Source organism: Macrotis lagotis, chromosome X (genome assembly GCF_037893015.1).
Source record: "Macrotis lagotis isolate mMagLag1 chromosome X, bilby.v1.9.chrom.fasta, whole genome shotgun sequence".
Classification (NCBI taxonomy): Eukaryota; Metazoa; Chordata; class Mammalia; order Peramelemorphia; family Peramelidae; genus Macrotis; species Macrotis lagotis.
Genome location: NC_133666.1, coordinates 370,650,955 through 370,668,201, shown reverse-complemented (window position 1 = coordinate 370,668,201; position 17,247 = coordinate 370,650,955). Strand labels below are relative to the sequence as shown.

The 17,247-nt window shown below is 31.1% G+C and overlaps 1 protein-coding gene across 1 annotated transcript; it reads left to right on the top strand.

Annotated features, from left to right (window-relative positions):
* The first annotated feature begins 2,371 nt into the window (after positions 1 to 2,371).
* LOC141499138 (small ribosomal subunit protein eS17-like) lies at positions 2,372 to 2,713 on the top strand. Its single transcript, XM_074202030.1, has one exon. It carries the CDS (start codon positions 2,372 to 2,374, stop codon positions 2,711 to 2,713), a length of 342 nt encoding a protein of 113 aa, XP_074058131.1.
* Positions 2,714 to 17,247: the final 14,534 nt, after the last annotated feature.

Below are 17,247 nucleotides of genomic sequence, written 5' to 3'. Positions count from 1 at the left end.
GGGAATCGGGAAATGAAAAGAAAGAGATAGGGAAAGGAGGTGCTGTTTAAAGAGATGAAAGAAGGGAGTAGAAAAGTAAAAGGGAAAAGGGGGAAAATTGGAGAGGGGCTGAAAAAGGAAGGACAGATTGAGGAAGGTAGCAATCAGAAGCAAAACACTGGTGAAGAGAAATAAAGTGAAAGGAAAGAAATAAAGAAAAAATGGGAGAGATACAATGGAGGGTAAAGCAGTATTACTAAACATAATTGCGAATGTAAATGGAATGAATTTGTTGATAAAAGGGAGGTGGCTAACAAAGTGGATTAAAAACTAGAATGTTACCATACATTGTTGGAAAGAAATACATTGGAATCAGACAGATACACACTGAAAATAGGTAAAAGATTGGGGCAGAATGTGCTATGCTTCACCTGAAATGAAAAAAAAGCAGGGGTAGCAATCCTTATCTCAGACAATGAAAAAGTAATATTTGATCTTATTTAAAGGAATAAAGAAGGAAACTATGTCTTCCTAAAAGTTGCCATAGACAATGAAGTGATATCAATATTAAACATATATGCAACAATTGATATAGCATCCAGAGCCTTAGAGGAGACACTAAGTGAGTTACAGGAAAATATAGATAGAAAATTATACTAATGGGTAACTTTAATACCTCTCTCTCAGAATTATATAAATTTAACCACAAAATACACAAAAAGTTAGTTAAGAAATTGAAAAAAATTTGGAAAGATTATAAATGACAGACCTGTGGAGAAAATTGAATGGGATATCAAGAAATATTTTTTTCTCAGTGATACATGGCATTTATTCAGAACCTTAACACATATTAGAACATTAAAACTCACAATCAAATGCAGGACAGAAATACTGAATACATCCTTCATGGAAACTGAGTAACTGGGGTGCCTATCAATAGGGGAATGGATAAGCAAGTTATGGTACATGAATATTATCAAATGCTCTGGTTCTATAAGAAACCATAAAGGATGTGATACTGAGTGAAGGGAGCAGAATCAAGAGAAAAAGGTATAAATTAACAATACATTGTGAGATGGTCAACCTGACAGATGAAGCTGTTCTCAGCAGTTCAGAGAACTAGGACACCCCCTATCAGATTGGTTATCAACTAAACTATCCCCATCCAGAGGAAAAACTGAACAAAAAGACAACAAATCTGATAAACATTACATTCACTTAAAAAGAAATCTCATGTATTTCTTTCCCTTAATCCTAATTCCTCATACTGAAAATGACTAAACTGTACACATACTTAACACAAATGTGCATGTAAAATATTAAGCCAATTGTTCATCACTGGGAAAGGAAGATGAAAGTAAATATTGTAACTTAAAAATATACATATACATATTGAATGACTGTTGAAAAACTTTCATAACATGTAATTGGAAAAATCAATCACCAATTGAAAAAAAGAAAATCAATCCTCTAATTTTTAAAAAATGAAAATATCAAGCATTCAGAAAAATATTCAATAATTTAATTCAAGACAATTATTAGGGGAATTTTGATATGTCTAAATGTTTACATGGATAAAATAGAGAAAGCCGAGATAAATGAATCTGGCATGCAACGAAAAAAAATATAAAAAGAACAAATTAAAATCCCTAATTAAATGTCATTTTTTTTTTGTTTTTGCAAGGCAATGGGAGTTAAGTGGCTTGCCCAAGGCCACACAGCTAGGTACTTATTAAATGTCTGAGGCCGGATTTGAACTCAGGTACTCTTGACTCCAGGGCCAGTGCTCTATCTACTGTGCCACCTAGCCACCCCTAAATATGAAATTAGAAATTCTGAAATACAAGGGAGAAATTAATAAAATTGAAAGCAAGAACATTATTGAACAAATAATTAAAATTGAGTTGACTTTATAAAAACAAAAACCCAATAAAGTCGATTAACACATGATTATGTTGATTTTTTAAAAAATGAAGGAAGAAAACCATTTCCTTTATCAAAAATGAAAAGGGTGAATTAAGCCTCAATGAACAGGAAATTAAAGTAATAATTCAGATGTATTTTCTGCTCTTTAGGTCAATAAATTTGCTGATATAACTAAAATTGTTGGATATCTACAAAAATGTACATTACCCATATTAACAAAAGAGGAAATAAAATGTGTTTACCCCCATTTCAGAAAAAAATAGAAACTGAATAGACCATCAATGAAATCCCTAAGAAAAAATCTCCAGTATCAGATGTATATACAAGTGTATTCTACCAAACTTTTAAAGACTAACAATTACCAATTCTCTATAAACTATTTGTAGGGAAAAAGAAAAACAGGTGAAGGGGATCTGCCAAATTCCCTTTAAAATACTATGATGATTCATTCACTCCAGGTGACAACATGGGTTGCCTTCAGATCAGGACCATGAAGATAGCAAAGAGAATCATCATTGAAAAGCATTACATCCACATGGGCAATGACTTCCACATTAACAAGTGCATGGGCAAGGAGACAGTCGTCATTCCTAACAAGATGCTTCACAAGAAGATCACTGGATATGTTATTCATTTGATGAAAACAGATAGAGAGAGTCCCTGTGAGAGGATCTCCATCACATTGCAGGAAGAAAGAAAAATGACAGATACCTATGTTCTTGAGATCTCTGCTTTTGATCAGGAAATAACTAAAATGAACCATGATACCAAAAATATTCAAAATCCTGGACTTCAGCAATTTTTCTAATCTGTGAGTTACCCAGCCCATGATTAAGATGAACTTCAAAACTTATTCCCTTACCAAAAAACTTTGAGAACCCCTAAAAACATCAATATTATGCTGAAACCTATATACCCTGAAAAGTCAAAGCAGAGAAAGAAAATTATAGATCAATTTCCTAATGAATATTGAGGCCAAATTTTAAAATAAAATATTAGTAAAGAGATTAAGACATTTTATTGCTAGGATAATAGCCTATGATCAGGAAGAAACAAACTGGAAGGTTTTTCTCTTTGTCTAGTCAAACCTGAGCAGTCAAAGCAAAATGTAGGTGAAGGCAGCAAGATAAAATGGCATGGTTATTTATCTGAAGAAAGGCAGGAAATAACCAAAGAAGGTTAAAAAAAAGCACATGAACCAAAAAAATCAAAACAAATTTGATATCTGAATAGTTATAGGTCTTTGAACAAGTTCTTATCTTACTGTGATGTCATATTGGTCTTCTTTGATATTGAAAGACAAGAACCAATCCAATCAGATCAATTTATCTTACAATACAGGAGTCCTTGCACATGGAACTGTGGAGCAATAAAGGATATATCTCTATAATCCTTCCCAGTGACATTTGTTCTCTTCATTTCCCTGAGATAACATATCTTAGGAAACAATAGCTTCAAGTGCAGTCTAGTGGCTTCCTTCCACCTTCCCTTGTTCAAATGCATTATTTCTTTTCAGAAGAGCATTCTGAAGTCATATTGGTTACATCAGTCACAGTTGGACACATCATAACTTGTCACTAGCATACTGATGTTTTGGTCTTCTTCAGAAACGAAGGACAAGAACTAAAGCATTCATTATATACCAGATATGGTATTAAGTGCTAGAGATATAAAGGAGACAAAATACTGCTCTTGACCTCAAGAAACTCACAATCTAATGGGTTAGACAACAAATATATACATATAAGTTATAGACAAGGTATTATATAGTTGCATAAACAAACCCTAGAAGAATATTCCAAATTATCTAAGGTCATTTTGAGTCAGGAATAATTTGCTTACAAGGTACTCTAAAAGAAATACTGTTTAGGAGATGTATCTTTGCCTGAAGGTTCATGAATAGTAAAGTTTGGAAACAAGAGGTATGTAGAGATTATTTGACAGGGAATATTATGGTTCTGGAGCATTTATTTTCAGGATAGTTTAAATCAGTGTTGTTGGGAAACCCAACACACAAAAAAAGGACAAGAATCATTTTGCTTAAGATAAATGTAATCACAAGAATGACATCATGTTTAATTTAGTAGTTCTTCTCTAGTGGCAATGAATTGAAATTTAAGGGGATGCCCATCAGCTGGGGAATGGTGAACTAGTTGTGGTATGTGATTATGATGGAGTGCTATTCTGATAAAAGAAATGATGATCAGGATACCATCATAAAAATTGGAAAGACTAATATTAACTCTTGCAAAATAAAATGAACTATGTACAAAATAACAGCAATATTGTAGTATGATCACTTGAGAATGATTTAGCTTTTCTCAACAATACAGTGCTGAAAGATATTTGATAAAGAATTCCATCCATCTCCAGAGAAAGCTGAAGGTGTCTGAATAGATATTGAACCATAAGTTTGTGGTTTATTTTATTTTATTTTTATTGAATTTTTTGGGATTGTTGGGGGGTCTATGTTTTCTTTCAAAACATGACTATAATGGAAATATTTTGCATTACTGCACATTATAACCTATATCAAATTTCTTGCTTTTTTAATATGGAAGGGGTAAGAAGGAAGAGAAATTTCTACTCAGAGTTTTAAAAACAAAATGGGAAAAAATGTTTTTACATGTATCTGGGGAAAAATAAAATAAAAAATAAAAAAGAATGACACTGTGTCCTTAGACAGGTCCTTTGTAGCAACTGTGATTATATTTCCAGGAAGGATGTTTGAAAAAAAGAGAAATTTTGGATTTCAATAAACCTTATAATTTCCAATAGGTCACTTGGTTCAGAAACACTTTTCAAGAAAACAGAATCAAAAAGAGATATTCAAGTTGTAGCCACCAAATTTTTTATCTGTAAAATTTTCAAAAAGTCTGTCAACTGTGATTTTAAAACAGAATCGAATCTTTTCCTTTTATGTATCATAGGATGAATGCACAATTAGGGGAAGAGTAACTAGGTTTTTGGATGTAGATGGTAGGCCGAATTGCGAGATGAGTAACTAGAAACACATTGCAACAATGGCTAGATGCATTTTGTCAATCCGTTTGAATATCAGTAAAGTTTTATGTATGGTCCTAGATCTAATTCCCATTTCTGTCATTAATAAGTTTTGTTGCAATTGAAAAATAACTTAACCTCTTTAAGTTTCATTCTAAGATGAAAAAAATGAAACTTCTAAAATGACTTCTAAGTTCTAAAGTTCTAATGAGTTCTAAGATTTCTACCAATTATAAATTCAACATCAAAAGGTTAAATAAGAATATTAATATGCAATAAATAAAATAGTAACTATTTCAAAGATCAATCAACCCTGCAATTGTGAGGAACAATGATAAACCAGAAGTCGAGTCAAGATGATGTATAGCAAGAATTTCGCTTCCTATAAAAGATTTGAAAAGGTCCAACTAGACCTCTGAAGTGTTCTCAAAGAAGTTTCTCATGACATCACTAAATACTTGAGCACTCCTATCAGTGTGACATAATTGCTTCTAGGAGACAAAAAAAAGAAGAGTGCTGATACAGAATTATAGACAGGCCCTTTTTTGAAACATTATCATTTTTATCAGGACAAGGAGGGGGAAAAGAATTTTGTATTATTCTTGTGTTCTCTCTAATATTCAAAGGAGAAAATATAAAGCATAACAAACCACCAATATCATTATAGTATATACTAGAGATGAATGAAGGCAAACAGGATTCACTACTTACATGGGTAATGCAGGAATATTCAATGTACTAAAGATAGAAATAGTTGCACCTCATTGTGCCAATGCTAGATCACAATAAAAGAGAAAGTAATCCATCTTATGAAGAGAAAATAGTTCTATACTGTACTTTGTTTTCTTTGTGAGTGTCTGCTTTTTTTTAAAACAGTATCCCCATTCCAGGTTACATAATGTTTTCCTAACCAATGCAGGCAAAATGAATATTTGAATAATAAAATACATTACTTCTTCAATCAAATTACATCAAGTAAAAGCTCTTAATGATAAAGCTAAAGATAAATATGGTTAAAAATCATGAATTCCTACAATCCAAAGTACACTATTCACCATAATAAAATTTGTCTTTTGAATTTCAATTTGAAGTTTATTTTAGATGTATATTAACAAAAATTCACACAATATTTTGAAACACAGAGACATTTACACTAAACAAAAGTAATAGCTATGACCATTTTCTTATCAAAAAGCTTTTATAGTCTTGGTAGAGATTCTCAGAGCACATTGTAAGTAGGAAGAAAACAAATAGAAAAAATGAAATGTAGGTATTGCTGAACAATATTTACAGTCTGACAACAAAAACTTTCCATTGGATTTGTCAAATGAAATCAAAACAAGAACAATAGATTTATCTCCAGGACGAACTATTGAATAGCTAACTTCCAAAAGTGGAATTAAGTGTCCTACATGAACTCTGTTAATTTTATGCCAAAAGAGTTATAACAATTACATTGCTGTGTTATGCATAATTCTTTATGGAGACTGGGGGCTTAATAATGGCAATTCAACACAAAATCAGCATGGAAAGAAATTGATGAAAGGTCATTTAAAAGAATCCAAGACACAATGAAGAATGCATATTATGAAAAAAAAAACATCGAAATTTTGTGCCACAACACTGCATGCTACAAACTTTTAGCACTTATATAATACTAAGAAAGATCTGACCCAGACTAATACATAATAATTTCACATGAACAAATTTGGAATAACACACATTTTGAGTATTTAAATAAAATAAAAACTATACTAGAACCAGAAAATTATCAAAAATTGAACTGATACCTACCACTGCCTAGATATAATATAGCAGTCCATAAAAACATAACAGTTGTTTTAATAGATGTTATAATATTATATATCAATCACTTGCAACATACAGTGAAAGGGAAATTTTCAAAAATAAAGAGACCAAGAATAAGAAAAACTCAAATTTTCTCAGAATAATATGAAATACATATCATATTTCTCATTTTGTCAGATAAATATAACATTATTTACTAAGAGCAAAACATGTATCAGTCAATAAAATAAGTTCTGGAGAAGCAAATAAAAAATATTAAATTAGTTTCTACTTGTAGTATCCTGACATTCAAACAAAAGAAGGCAGTATATGTCTTAGAAGTTCTTCCTTCTGTCTATTTATAAAATCATTTGCAGGCTATATTTAGTCAAATATTTCATTAATTCACTCCGAAAAAGTTCCTAGATGTATTGAATTTTTTTGGTTTTCTTTTGCAAGGCAATGGGATTAAGTGACTTGCCCAAGGTCACACAGTTAGATAACTATTTAATGTCTGAGACTATTTTTGAACTCAGGTACTCTTGACTCCAGGCCTGTGCTCTATTCACTGTAGCACCTAGCTGCCCTATGTATTGAATTTCGAATCCTATCTGTGGTTATTTAGCAAAGCCAGACCAATACAACATGTAGATTAGAGGTTTTTCTACCCTAGATATAGGTGAATGATGGCCAGGAAGCAATATTTTCATTTGAAAAGTTAAAGGATGGACAGTGGATTCTTGGAGCAGTATACTGACATAGATTTTTTTAGAAACAATGACAGAGTTTATTGGATTATGTTTCCAGTATTAAAAAACAGAATGAAAAGAAAGAGGAAGACAGAGAAAATTAGGAAGGATAATGCACAATTTGCTACTGAAATTGTTCCAAAGAGGCTTTAAATATAGCCCTTTTAAGATTAAAAATCATTATTTTAACTAGACTTACAAAAATACTTCTTCACTATGTATACAATAATCTTTAGAAAATTAAATAGTAAAGGATGATAGATTTCTGCCTGAAATTCCCTGGAAAAAAGGTGATCATCATCATCATTATCATTATCATAACTGTCCTCATCATTTGGTGCCATCCATGTCTTGCTTAGTATGTGTATACCTCTCTCTCTCTCTCTCTCTCTCTCTCTCTCTGTAAATATATATATATATATATATAGATAGATAGATAGATAGATAGATAGATAGATATAGATATATAGATATATATGCCTATAAAAGTAAATACATAATACATATATAACATATAAATTCAATATAATTCACATATATTTATTTGTGTATTTCCCCAGAAATTACCACATATTTATCAAATATCACAATTTAATTAGAAACTATCAGTGCCTTATGATGTACTTCGAACACACATGTATTAGGGTGTAACAATCTCACAAGCATACGCAAAAAAGGCAGAAATACTGAATTCATCCTTTTCATAATATGATGCAGTAAAAACCATGTATAATAAAAGGCCAAGGAAAGGTAGACTAAGCATTAATTCAAAACTAAATAACCTAATTTTAAAGAATGAGAGAATCAAACAAAAATCATAAAAATAGTAAATAATTCATACAAGATAATGAAAATTATGAAACATCATAAAAATTCTTGTGAGGTGCACCAAAATAGCTATTCAGGGAATTTGATGAGAAAAAAAGAGATAAATGGGTTGGGAATATAAAGAAAGAAGCTTAAAAATATTAAATATCCACCTTTAAATACTAAATGAAAAATAATGAAAATCAAAGGAGAGCTTAATAAATTAAACGTAAGAAAATCATTGATATTTTAAATAAAACCAAAAGTTAGATTTATGAAAAAATAAAATAAGCCATGGTTAATTTAATTATAAAAGAAAACAAATCACCATTATCTATAGTGAAAAAGGTGAATTCACCAATAATAAGGTGAAAATTAAAGTAAAAATTCAGAGCTAGTTTGCCAATAAATCTGATAATCTGAGTGAAATGAATACTTACAATAAACCAAAAGTCCAGATCAACAGAAGAGGAAATAAAATACTTTAACAAAATCCATTTCAGAAAAAAAAGAATTTGAATAAGACATCAATAAATTCCCTAAGAAAAAAATTCTCAAGGGTCAGATTACTTATAAAGTGAAGGCTGCAAAACACTTAAAAAACAATAATTGCAATTCTATATGAACTCTTTGACCAAGATAGCCATGGAAGACCTCTAGGGAGGAGACAAGATGGCAGTATGAAGCTTACATACTCCCAGAGCTTTTCCCTACCAAAGATAAAATGAAGCCTCTATTCTGCCATTCAAGCCATAGATCCAACCAAGAAAAAGGAAAGATCCAAAGAATTTTTCAGTGGGTGATCATGGAGAAACTTCAGTGAAGGTCTATCTCTTGGTGGGGGGGGGGGGGAAGTAAAGTTCAGCAGGCAGGAGAGCAGGGAAAGCCAGCAGGAGACTTATAACCACAGGGCAATCCAGGTCCCAACAACTTGACAACATGAGGTCCCTGCAACCAGATAGAAAGTTAGCGGGAAGGATCCCAACCCCCCCAAAAATTCTAAAACCTGGGAACAATGAGACAAAAGACAGGACAGGTTCTGTAACAAACCATGCTGTGTCAGAACTTGTAGATAATGGAGTAAAAAACCCTCTGCAAAGGCAAGACCTGGACTACATAGGCAACATCTTGGCTAAAGACAAGCCAGAGATCAGATCCCATACTCAGCCCCCCCCCAAAAAAAAAAAACACTTGGATCTATACTCCCTAGACCCTAGGAGCAGAGCTAAAAAACAATAAGGTTGAGCAAAAAGTTAAAAGAATAATCACTAAAGAAAATTATTTTATAGAAAAAAAGGATAAAAATGCCATGTCTTAAGAAGATACTAGTGAAAAAAAACTCATAGACAAAATATCAAAATAGTCTTATAAATTGGGCTCAATAAAGCTCATCAAATAGATCAAATAGCTTAAAAAGGAATTTAAAAACTAAAGAAGAAAGGAAGAAGAAAACTATGGAAAAGAAAAGGAGTCAATCAGGAAAATTATAAAAAAAGAATTCAACACTTTTAAAAAGGAAACACAAGAGGTAATTGAAGGAAATAAAACCCTAAATACTAGAACTGAATAAATAGAAACCAATGAATTTCTGAGACTACAAGATTTCATCAAACAAAACAAAAAGGCTGAAAAAACTGAAGAAAATGTAAATGACCTTTTAGGAAAACAAATGAACTGGAAAATAGATGCAAGAGAGACAATCTACAAATTGCCAGACTATCATAAAGTCTAGATCAAAAAAAAGAACCTGGAAGACATCTTGCAGGAAATTATAAGGAAAACCTCCCCAAATCTTCTAGAAAAAAATATAACCATTGAAAGAATAAACTGAAGCCCTCCAGAAAGAGATTCAAGGATCACAACTCCAAGGGTAGTTATAGCCAACTCCTAGAGCTTTCTAATAAAGGAGAGAATATTGCAAGTAACAAAAAGAAAACAATTCAAATACAAAGGAAACACAATGAGACTCACAAAGGACTTAGCAACCTCAACACTGAAGGACCAGAAAACCTGGAAGACCATATATCTGAGAAAAAAAGGACCTAGAATTACAGCCCATAATATATTACCCTGCACATTCATGATATAGTGTTAGGAAAAATATGGATCTTCAACAAAATAGAGGAATTCCAGAATATCCTGACCCAGAGACCAGAACTGAACAGAGAAGTTAATCACAAAATACACAATTCAAGAGTTGCATTAAAAAGGTAAATGAAAAGAGGAAGGAAAAAACATAACAAAACAAAACAAATTTTGGTTAAGACCATCAAATTGTATATAACAATGAAAGTGAAGATATAATACATTTAATTCTTCAGAATTTTACTTTTCTTAGGATAATTAAAAGTTGCATTGAATTGAAGAGAATGAACTTAAATGATATGGGTATAGTTGGGTTTAATCTCTCCACTGTCCAAGGTGACATCACTCTGTTTGAGACAAAAAGCCCTGAAGAAAAGCAGGGTGTTAAAATTAAACTTAAGTGTGTCATTATCTATTATCCCACTTTACTTCTGTGCTGACAAAGGCTTAGCACCTTGTCTAAAGAAGACATCCAAAACTGCTGGTCCTGAATCAGTATCTCCCATAACATTCAATTATTTGCAAAATTCTCAGATTAGACCATCAGAACCTGCCAATACTTAGAGATTTTCAAGATTCTTATAGTTAATTAGATGCGGGTTTGACTTAATCTGTGCTTCACTTTTCAAGGGTCTCATTACCCTGGGTGGGAGAGGGGAATAAAATGAGAGAAAATAGGCTTGAGGGGAAGAAACAAATAGTTCAAGAAATGTTATGGCTTTGGATGATATTTTGGCTCATGTGGTGGTATTTAGTGTACTTGTAGGAAATATAAAAAAGGAAATAAGGCAAAAATCATTATAATTTCATATAAGTTGAGACAATGTTGCTTATCAATCAATGAATCAATGTGTGATGATGCCTTGAGAGCAAAATAAGCCTATCAACAATCAAATAATCAAACTGTGATTGATGATACTTAATTAATAGTACTAGAGGGATAAATTATACCAGAGGAAGAGGCAAAAAGATTGACAATTTTATGGGGAAAGAAGGGAGAATGTGAACACTGAGTTAATCTTATTCAATAGATTTGTCCCAGTCAGGGAATAAGATGCATTCTCACTTGGGTTTAAAAATTTATCCTAATCTACAGGGAAGGGGGGATGAAGAAAGGGAAAGATAAGGGAAGAAAGGACTGACAAAGGGAAGGTGAAGTTATAAGTGAAAATAAATAAAAAGTCAAATTGAAATGGAGTAAAATTTTGGTGAGGAGGAACAAGAGGAAAGGAAAGAAAAAATTTAGAGGGGAAAGATAGCATGGAGGGAAATACAGAATTAGTAATCTTAACTGTAAATATGAATGGGATTAATTGTCCCATAAAATGGAAGAGGATAGCAGAATGGATTAAAAAATCAGAATCCTTCAAAATATTGTATACGAGATTCACACAGGGTAAAGGTAAATGGTTGGAGATAAATATATCATGCCTCAACTGAAGCAAAAAAAAACAGAAGTATTGATCTGGATTTCAGATAAAGTAAAAGCAAAAATCAATCTCATTAATAGACATAAGAAATGAAACTACATGTTCTTAAAAGGTATCATTGATGATGATTCTATATTTTTAATAAACCTGTATTCACCTAGTGGTATACTATCCAGATTCCAAGAGGAAAATCTGAATAAATTACAAGGAGACATAGATAGATCTCAATCTTCCTCTCTCAGAACTTGATAAATCTGACCACAAAAATAAGCAAGAAGGAAGTTAAAAAAGGTGAATGAAAACTTCCTCTGGGGAAGAAGACGTCTGGGGAAAACAGAATAGTGGTAGAAAAGATTTTATCTTTTCCTATGCAGTACATGACACCTATACTAAAATTAACCATGTACTAGGGCACAAAACCATATAATCAAATGCAGAAAGGCAGAAATAATAAATGCACACTTCTTAAACCATGATGCAATAAACATTACATGTAATAAAAGGTCATGTAAAGATGAAATAAAAACTAATTGGAAGCTAAATAACTTAACTTTTAGTAATGGGTGGATCAGCAGCAAATAATAGAAATAATCAATAATTATACCCAATAAGAGATACTAAGACATTATACCAAAATTTATGGGCTGCAACCAAGGCACTTTGCAGGGGGAAATTTATATCTCTAAATGCTTATATGAATAAATTAGAGAAAGAGGAGATCAATGAATTGTGCATGCAAGTAAAAAAAGCTAGAAGTAGAACAAATTTAAAATCCCCAAATAAATACCAAATTACAAATTCTGCAAATCATGAGAGAGATTAATAAAACTGAAAGCAAGAAAATCACTGATCTCATAAATAAAACTAAGAGTTCATTTTACAAAAGGCAATAAAATAGACAAACCTTTGGTTAATCTGATTAAAAAAAGAAAGAAGATAACCAAATTACCAATAAAGAGATAATAATTAAAGATATAATTCAGAGCTACTTTGCCAAACTGAATGTCAATAAATTGGATAACATAAGTGGAATGGGTGAATATTTACAAAAATACAAATTGCCTAGATTAACAGAAAAGGAAATAATTTACTTAAATAACCCACTTCAGAATAAGAAATTGAAGAAATCATCAATGAACTCCATAAGGAAATAGTCTCCAGCCACAGATGGATTTAAAAGTGAATTCTATCAAACATTTTAGAAGCAATTAATTCCTACTCTACTTAAACAATTTAAAAAGCTAGGAGAATAAGAAGTTCTGCCAAATGCATTTTATGACAATCAACATGGTGATGAAACCCAAACCAAGAAGAAAGAAAACAGACAAAAAATTTAGATCAATTCCCTAATGAATACTGATGCAAAAATCTTAAATTAAGATTTAAAAAATGAGATTACAGAAAGTTTTTACTAGGATTATATTCCATGGTCATGTAGGATTTATATCAGATAGGCAGGGATGGTTCAATATTAGAAAAAAACACTCAAGATAATTAAATATATCAATAGCAAAAACAACAGAAATCCTATCTTTATCTCAATAGATGCTGAAAACGCTTTTGATAAAATACAGCATCTATTAAGAGCCCAGGAAAATTTAGAAACAAATGGAATTTTCCTTAAAATGATAAAAAGTATCTTTATAAAACATCAACATATAACATATACAATAGGAATAAACTCAGAGCATTTCTAATAAAATCAGGCAAGAAAAAAAGCATATATATTTCCACCATTATTATTTAATATGGTATTAGGAATGTTAGCTGTAACAATGAGAAAGAAAAAAACTGAAAGAATCATAATTGGCACTGAGGAAACATGCTTTCACTCTTTGCAGATGATATGATGGTATGTTTAGTAAACCCTAGAAAATCATCTAAAAAGTCTTTTAAACAACAAATTTAGCAAAATAGCAGTATATAAAACAAGCCTACAAAATCATCAGCATTGTTATATGTGAACAACAAAGCCCAAGTGCAAGAGATATAAAGTTAAATTCCATTTAAAGTAAATATAGACAACATTAAATACTTGAGAATCTACATCTTAAGACAAACCCAGAAAATGTATGAACACAATTTTAAAGCACTTCTCACCCATATAAAGTCATATCTAAATGATTGGAAAATGATAATTGCTTATGATTAGGTTGAGCTAATGTAACAAAAAATGACAATGCTACTCAAAGTAAATAACTTATTCAGTGCCATACCAATGAAACTACCCAATAACTTCTTTATCAAACTAGAAAAAAATAATCACAAAATTCATCAGGAGCAACAGAAAGGTCAAGAATAGCAAGGGAACTGATGAAAATATGTAAAAGAAGGGGGTCTAGTTCAACCAGATCTAAAATCATACTCTAAAGTGACAATCATTAAAACTGCCTGCTACTGATTAAGAAATAAGAGTAATGGATCAGTGGATTAGGATAGATTCAAAAGAATCCACAGTAATTGATTAATGCAATCTACTGTTTGATAAACCCAAAGACATCAGCTTCTTGGATAAGAACTGACTGTTTGACAATTATTGTTGAGAAAACTGGAAAGAACATGGCAAAAACTAGGCACAGACCTTCATCATATACCTACATCAAAATAATGTCAAAATGGAAACAGTATTTAGACATAAAAAGTAACAATGTAGTGAAATTAATAGACCAAGAAATACTTTATCAGATCTATGTAAAGTGTGTAAATTGATGAACAAAACATGAATTAGAGCACATTATAAACTACAAAATGAATGACTTTGTATTAAATTTAAGTTTTTGCGCTAATTAAACTAATGCTGCTAAAATCAGAAAGAAAGCAGAAAGGTGAGAAATAATCTTCACAGCTAGGAGTTCTGACAAAGGTCTTATTTTTTTAAAATATGTATATAACTGATTCAAATTGATAATGTTACAAGTCATTTCCCAATTGATAAATTGTCAAAGGATATGACTAGACAGTTATCAAATGAAGAAATTAAAGCTGTATATATGATCATATGAAAAAAATGCTCCAAACCACTACTGATTAGAGAAATGTAAATTAAAACAACAAGGAGGTATCATCTCACATCTATCAGACTAGCCGAGATAAGAAAAAGGGAAAATGATCAAAGTTGGAGAGATTGTGGGAGGATTGGGACATTGATGCATTGCTGGTGGAGTTGTGAATAGGTCTGACCATTCAGGAGAGCAATATGGAACTATGCAAAAAGCAATAAAAATGTTCATTTTCTTTGCCTGGCAATTTCAATTCTAGGTCTATATCAAGAAGAAATCATGAAAAAAGAAAAAAAAGTCCCACATGTTCCAAAATATTCATAGCAATTCCTTTTATAGTGGCAAAGAATTGGGAATTGAGGGATGCCTACCAATTGGGTAATGGCTAAACAAGTTATCATACATGAATACTTTGGAATATTATTGTTCTATAAGAAACCACAAATATTAGGACTCTAGAGATGCAGGTAATAACTTACAGGATCTGATACTTAGTAAAGGGAGCAGAACCAAGGGAACAAAGTACACATTAACAATATTGTGATGCCTAGCAACCTTGATGGAAGCAGCTCCTCTCAGCAGTTCAGAGAGCTAAGACAACTGACTGTTTCAGACTGGCTTTGGACAATATTATCCCAATCTAGAGGAAGAAAAACAAAAACAGAACAAAAGAAACAAGTTATCGTACAAAACAAACCTTCAGAATCTGATGAATACTTCATAAAAATTACCTCTTATGTATCTCTTTCCCTTAATTCTATTTCCTCAAAATGAAGATGACTAATCTGTAAAGGTGATCATTCACAGCTTATGGGAGGGGGGTGGGGGTGGGATAGGAGGTTGGAAGACTATTTCGTAACTTAAAAATGTACATATGCATATGGATGAGAAAAATAAATAATAATTTTAAAAAAAGAAAAAAAGAAAAAAGATAGGCAAAGACAGCATTCTGCCAAATTCTTTTCATGACACCAATATGGTGCCGATACCTAAACTATGAAGAGTCAAAACAAAGAAAGAAAATCATACACGATTTTCCCTAATATAGTAATGTAAAAAAATTAAATAACATTGTAGCAATGATATCAAAACAAGGATCATATAGAATGATGATGTAGGATTTATACAAGGTATGCAAAGAAAATTTAATATTAGGAAAACTTTAAGCATATTTGATATACCTATAAAAATACCAACAACAATCTTATGATTATCTCAATAGAAAAAGAAAAAAACTTTTGACAAAATACACCACCAAATACTATGAGAATCCCTAGTCAACATAGAAATATATGGAGACTTTCTTAAAATGAGAAAACATTGGTGAGCATTATATGTAATGGGGCTAAGTTAGAAGCCTTCCAAATTAAATAAGGGGTGAAACAAGAATTCTTTTTATCACCACTTTATTAATTATTGTATTAGCTTTAGCAATGAGAAGACAAAGAAATTGAAGTAATTAGACTAGGCAGAGAGGAAACAAATATTGTCATTTTTTTTGCAAAAGATATGATGTATACTAAAAGAATCTTAGAAAATTAACTAAAAACTATTTGAAACAATTTAAAACTTTAGCAAAGTGGCAGGATATAAAGGAACTCACTTAAATAGTGGATGTTTTTCCATATGATCAATAAAGCCCTTTATTACGAGGTATAAAAGGAAATTCTATTTAAAGTAACTAAAGACTGCAAAAAATGCTTGAGAATCTACCTTCCAAGGAAAAGCAATAAATTATATGAAAACCCTCAGATCTAAGTAATTGTAAAAATGTCAATTGCTCCTGTGTAGTCTTAGATTATACAATAATAATAATAATAATTCTACCTAAATTAAATTTCATATTCAGTGTCATACTAATCAAACTATGAAAAAACTGTTTTACAAGGCACAGAAATAGTGTCAAAATCCATCTGGTGGAAAAATAGTTAAATAATATCAAGGGAATTAAATTTAAAAAATATTTAAGTAAGGTGGCCTAGTCTTACCATATCTAAAACTGTATTATAAAGAGCAATAATTTAAAACTGTTTGGTATTGGGTAAGAACTTGAGAAGTGGATCAATGGAATAATTTAGGTATAAAACAAATGGTAATAAATGATTATAGTAATTTACTGTTTGATAAATCCAATTATTCCTATTTCTAGAGTAAGAACTTACTGTCAAAAACTGCTGGAAAGACTGGAAAGTAATATGGCAGAAATTAGGTAATGACTAACCTTTCATATCCTATGTTAAGGTCAAAATGGGTACAGAATTTGCACATTAAGTCTATCAATCAATTTGGAGAACAAGAAATTGTTTATCTGACAGATCTATGGAGAAGGAATAACTTTTTGAATAAATAAGATAAAATAGTATTATAAAATGCAAAATGAATAATTTTGATTATGTTAAATTAAATTTTTTTGAACAAATAGAACCAAGGCAACCCAAATTAAAAGGAATGAAGAAAGTTAGGAAATAACTTTTACAGCTA

What these genes read in the sequence shown, in the direction of transcription:
- LOC141499138 (XM_074202030.1), top strand. Translation starts at nt 2,372, where the DNA reads ATGGGTTGCCTTCAGATCAGGACCATGAAGATAGCAAAGAGAATCATC.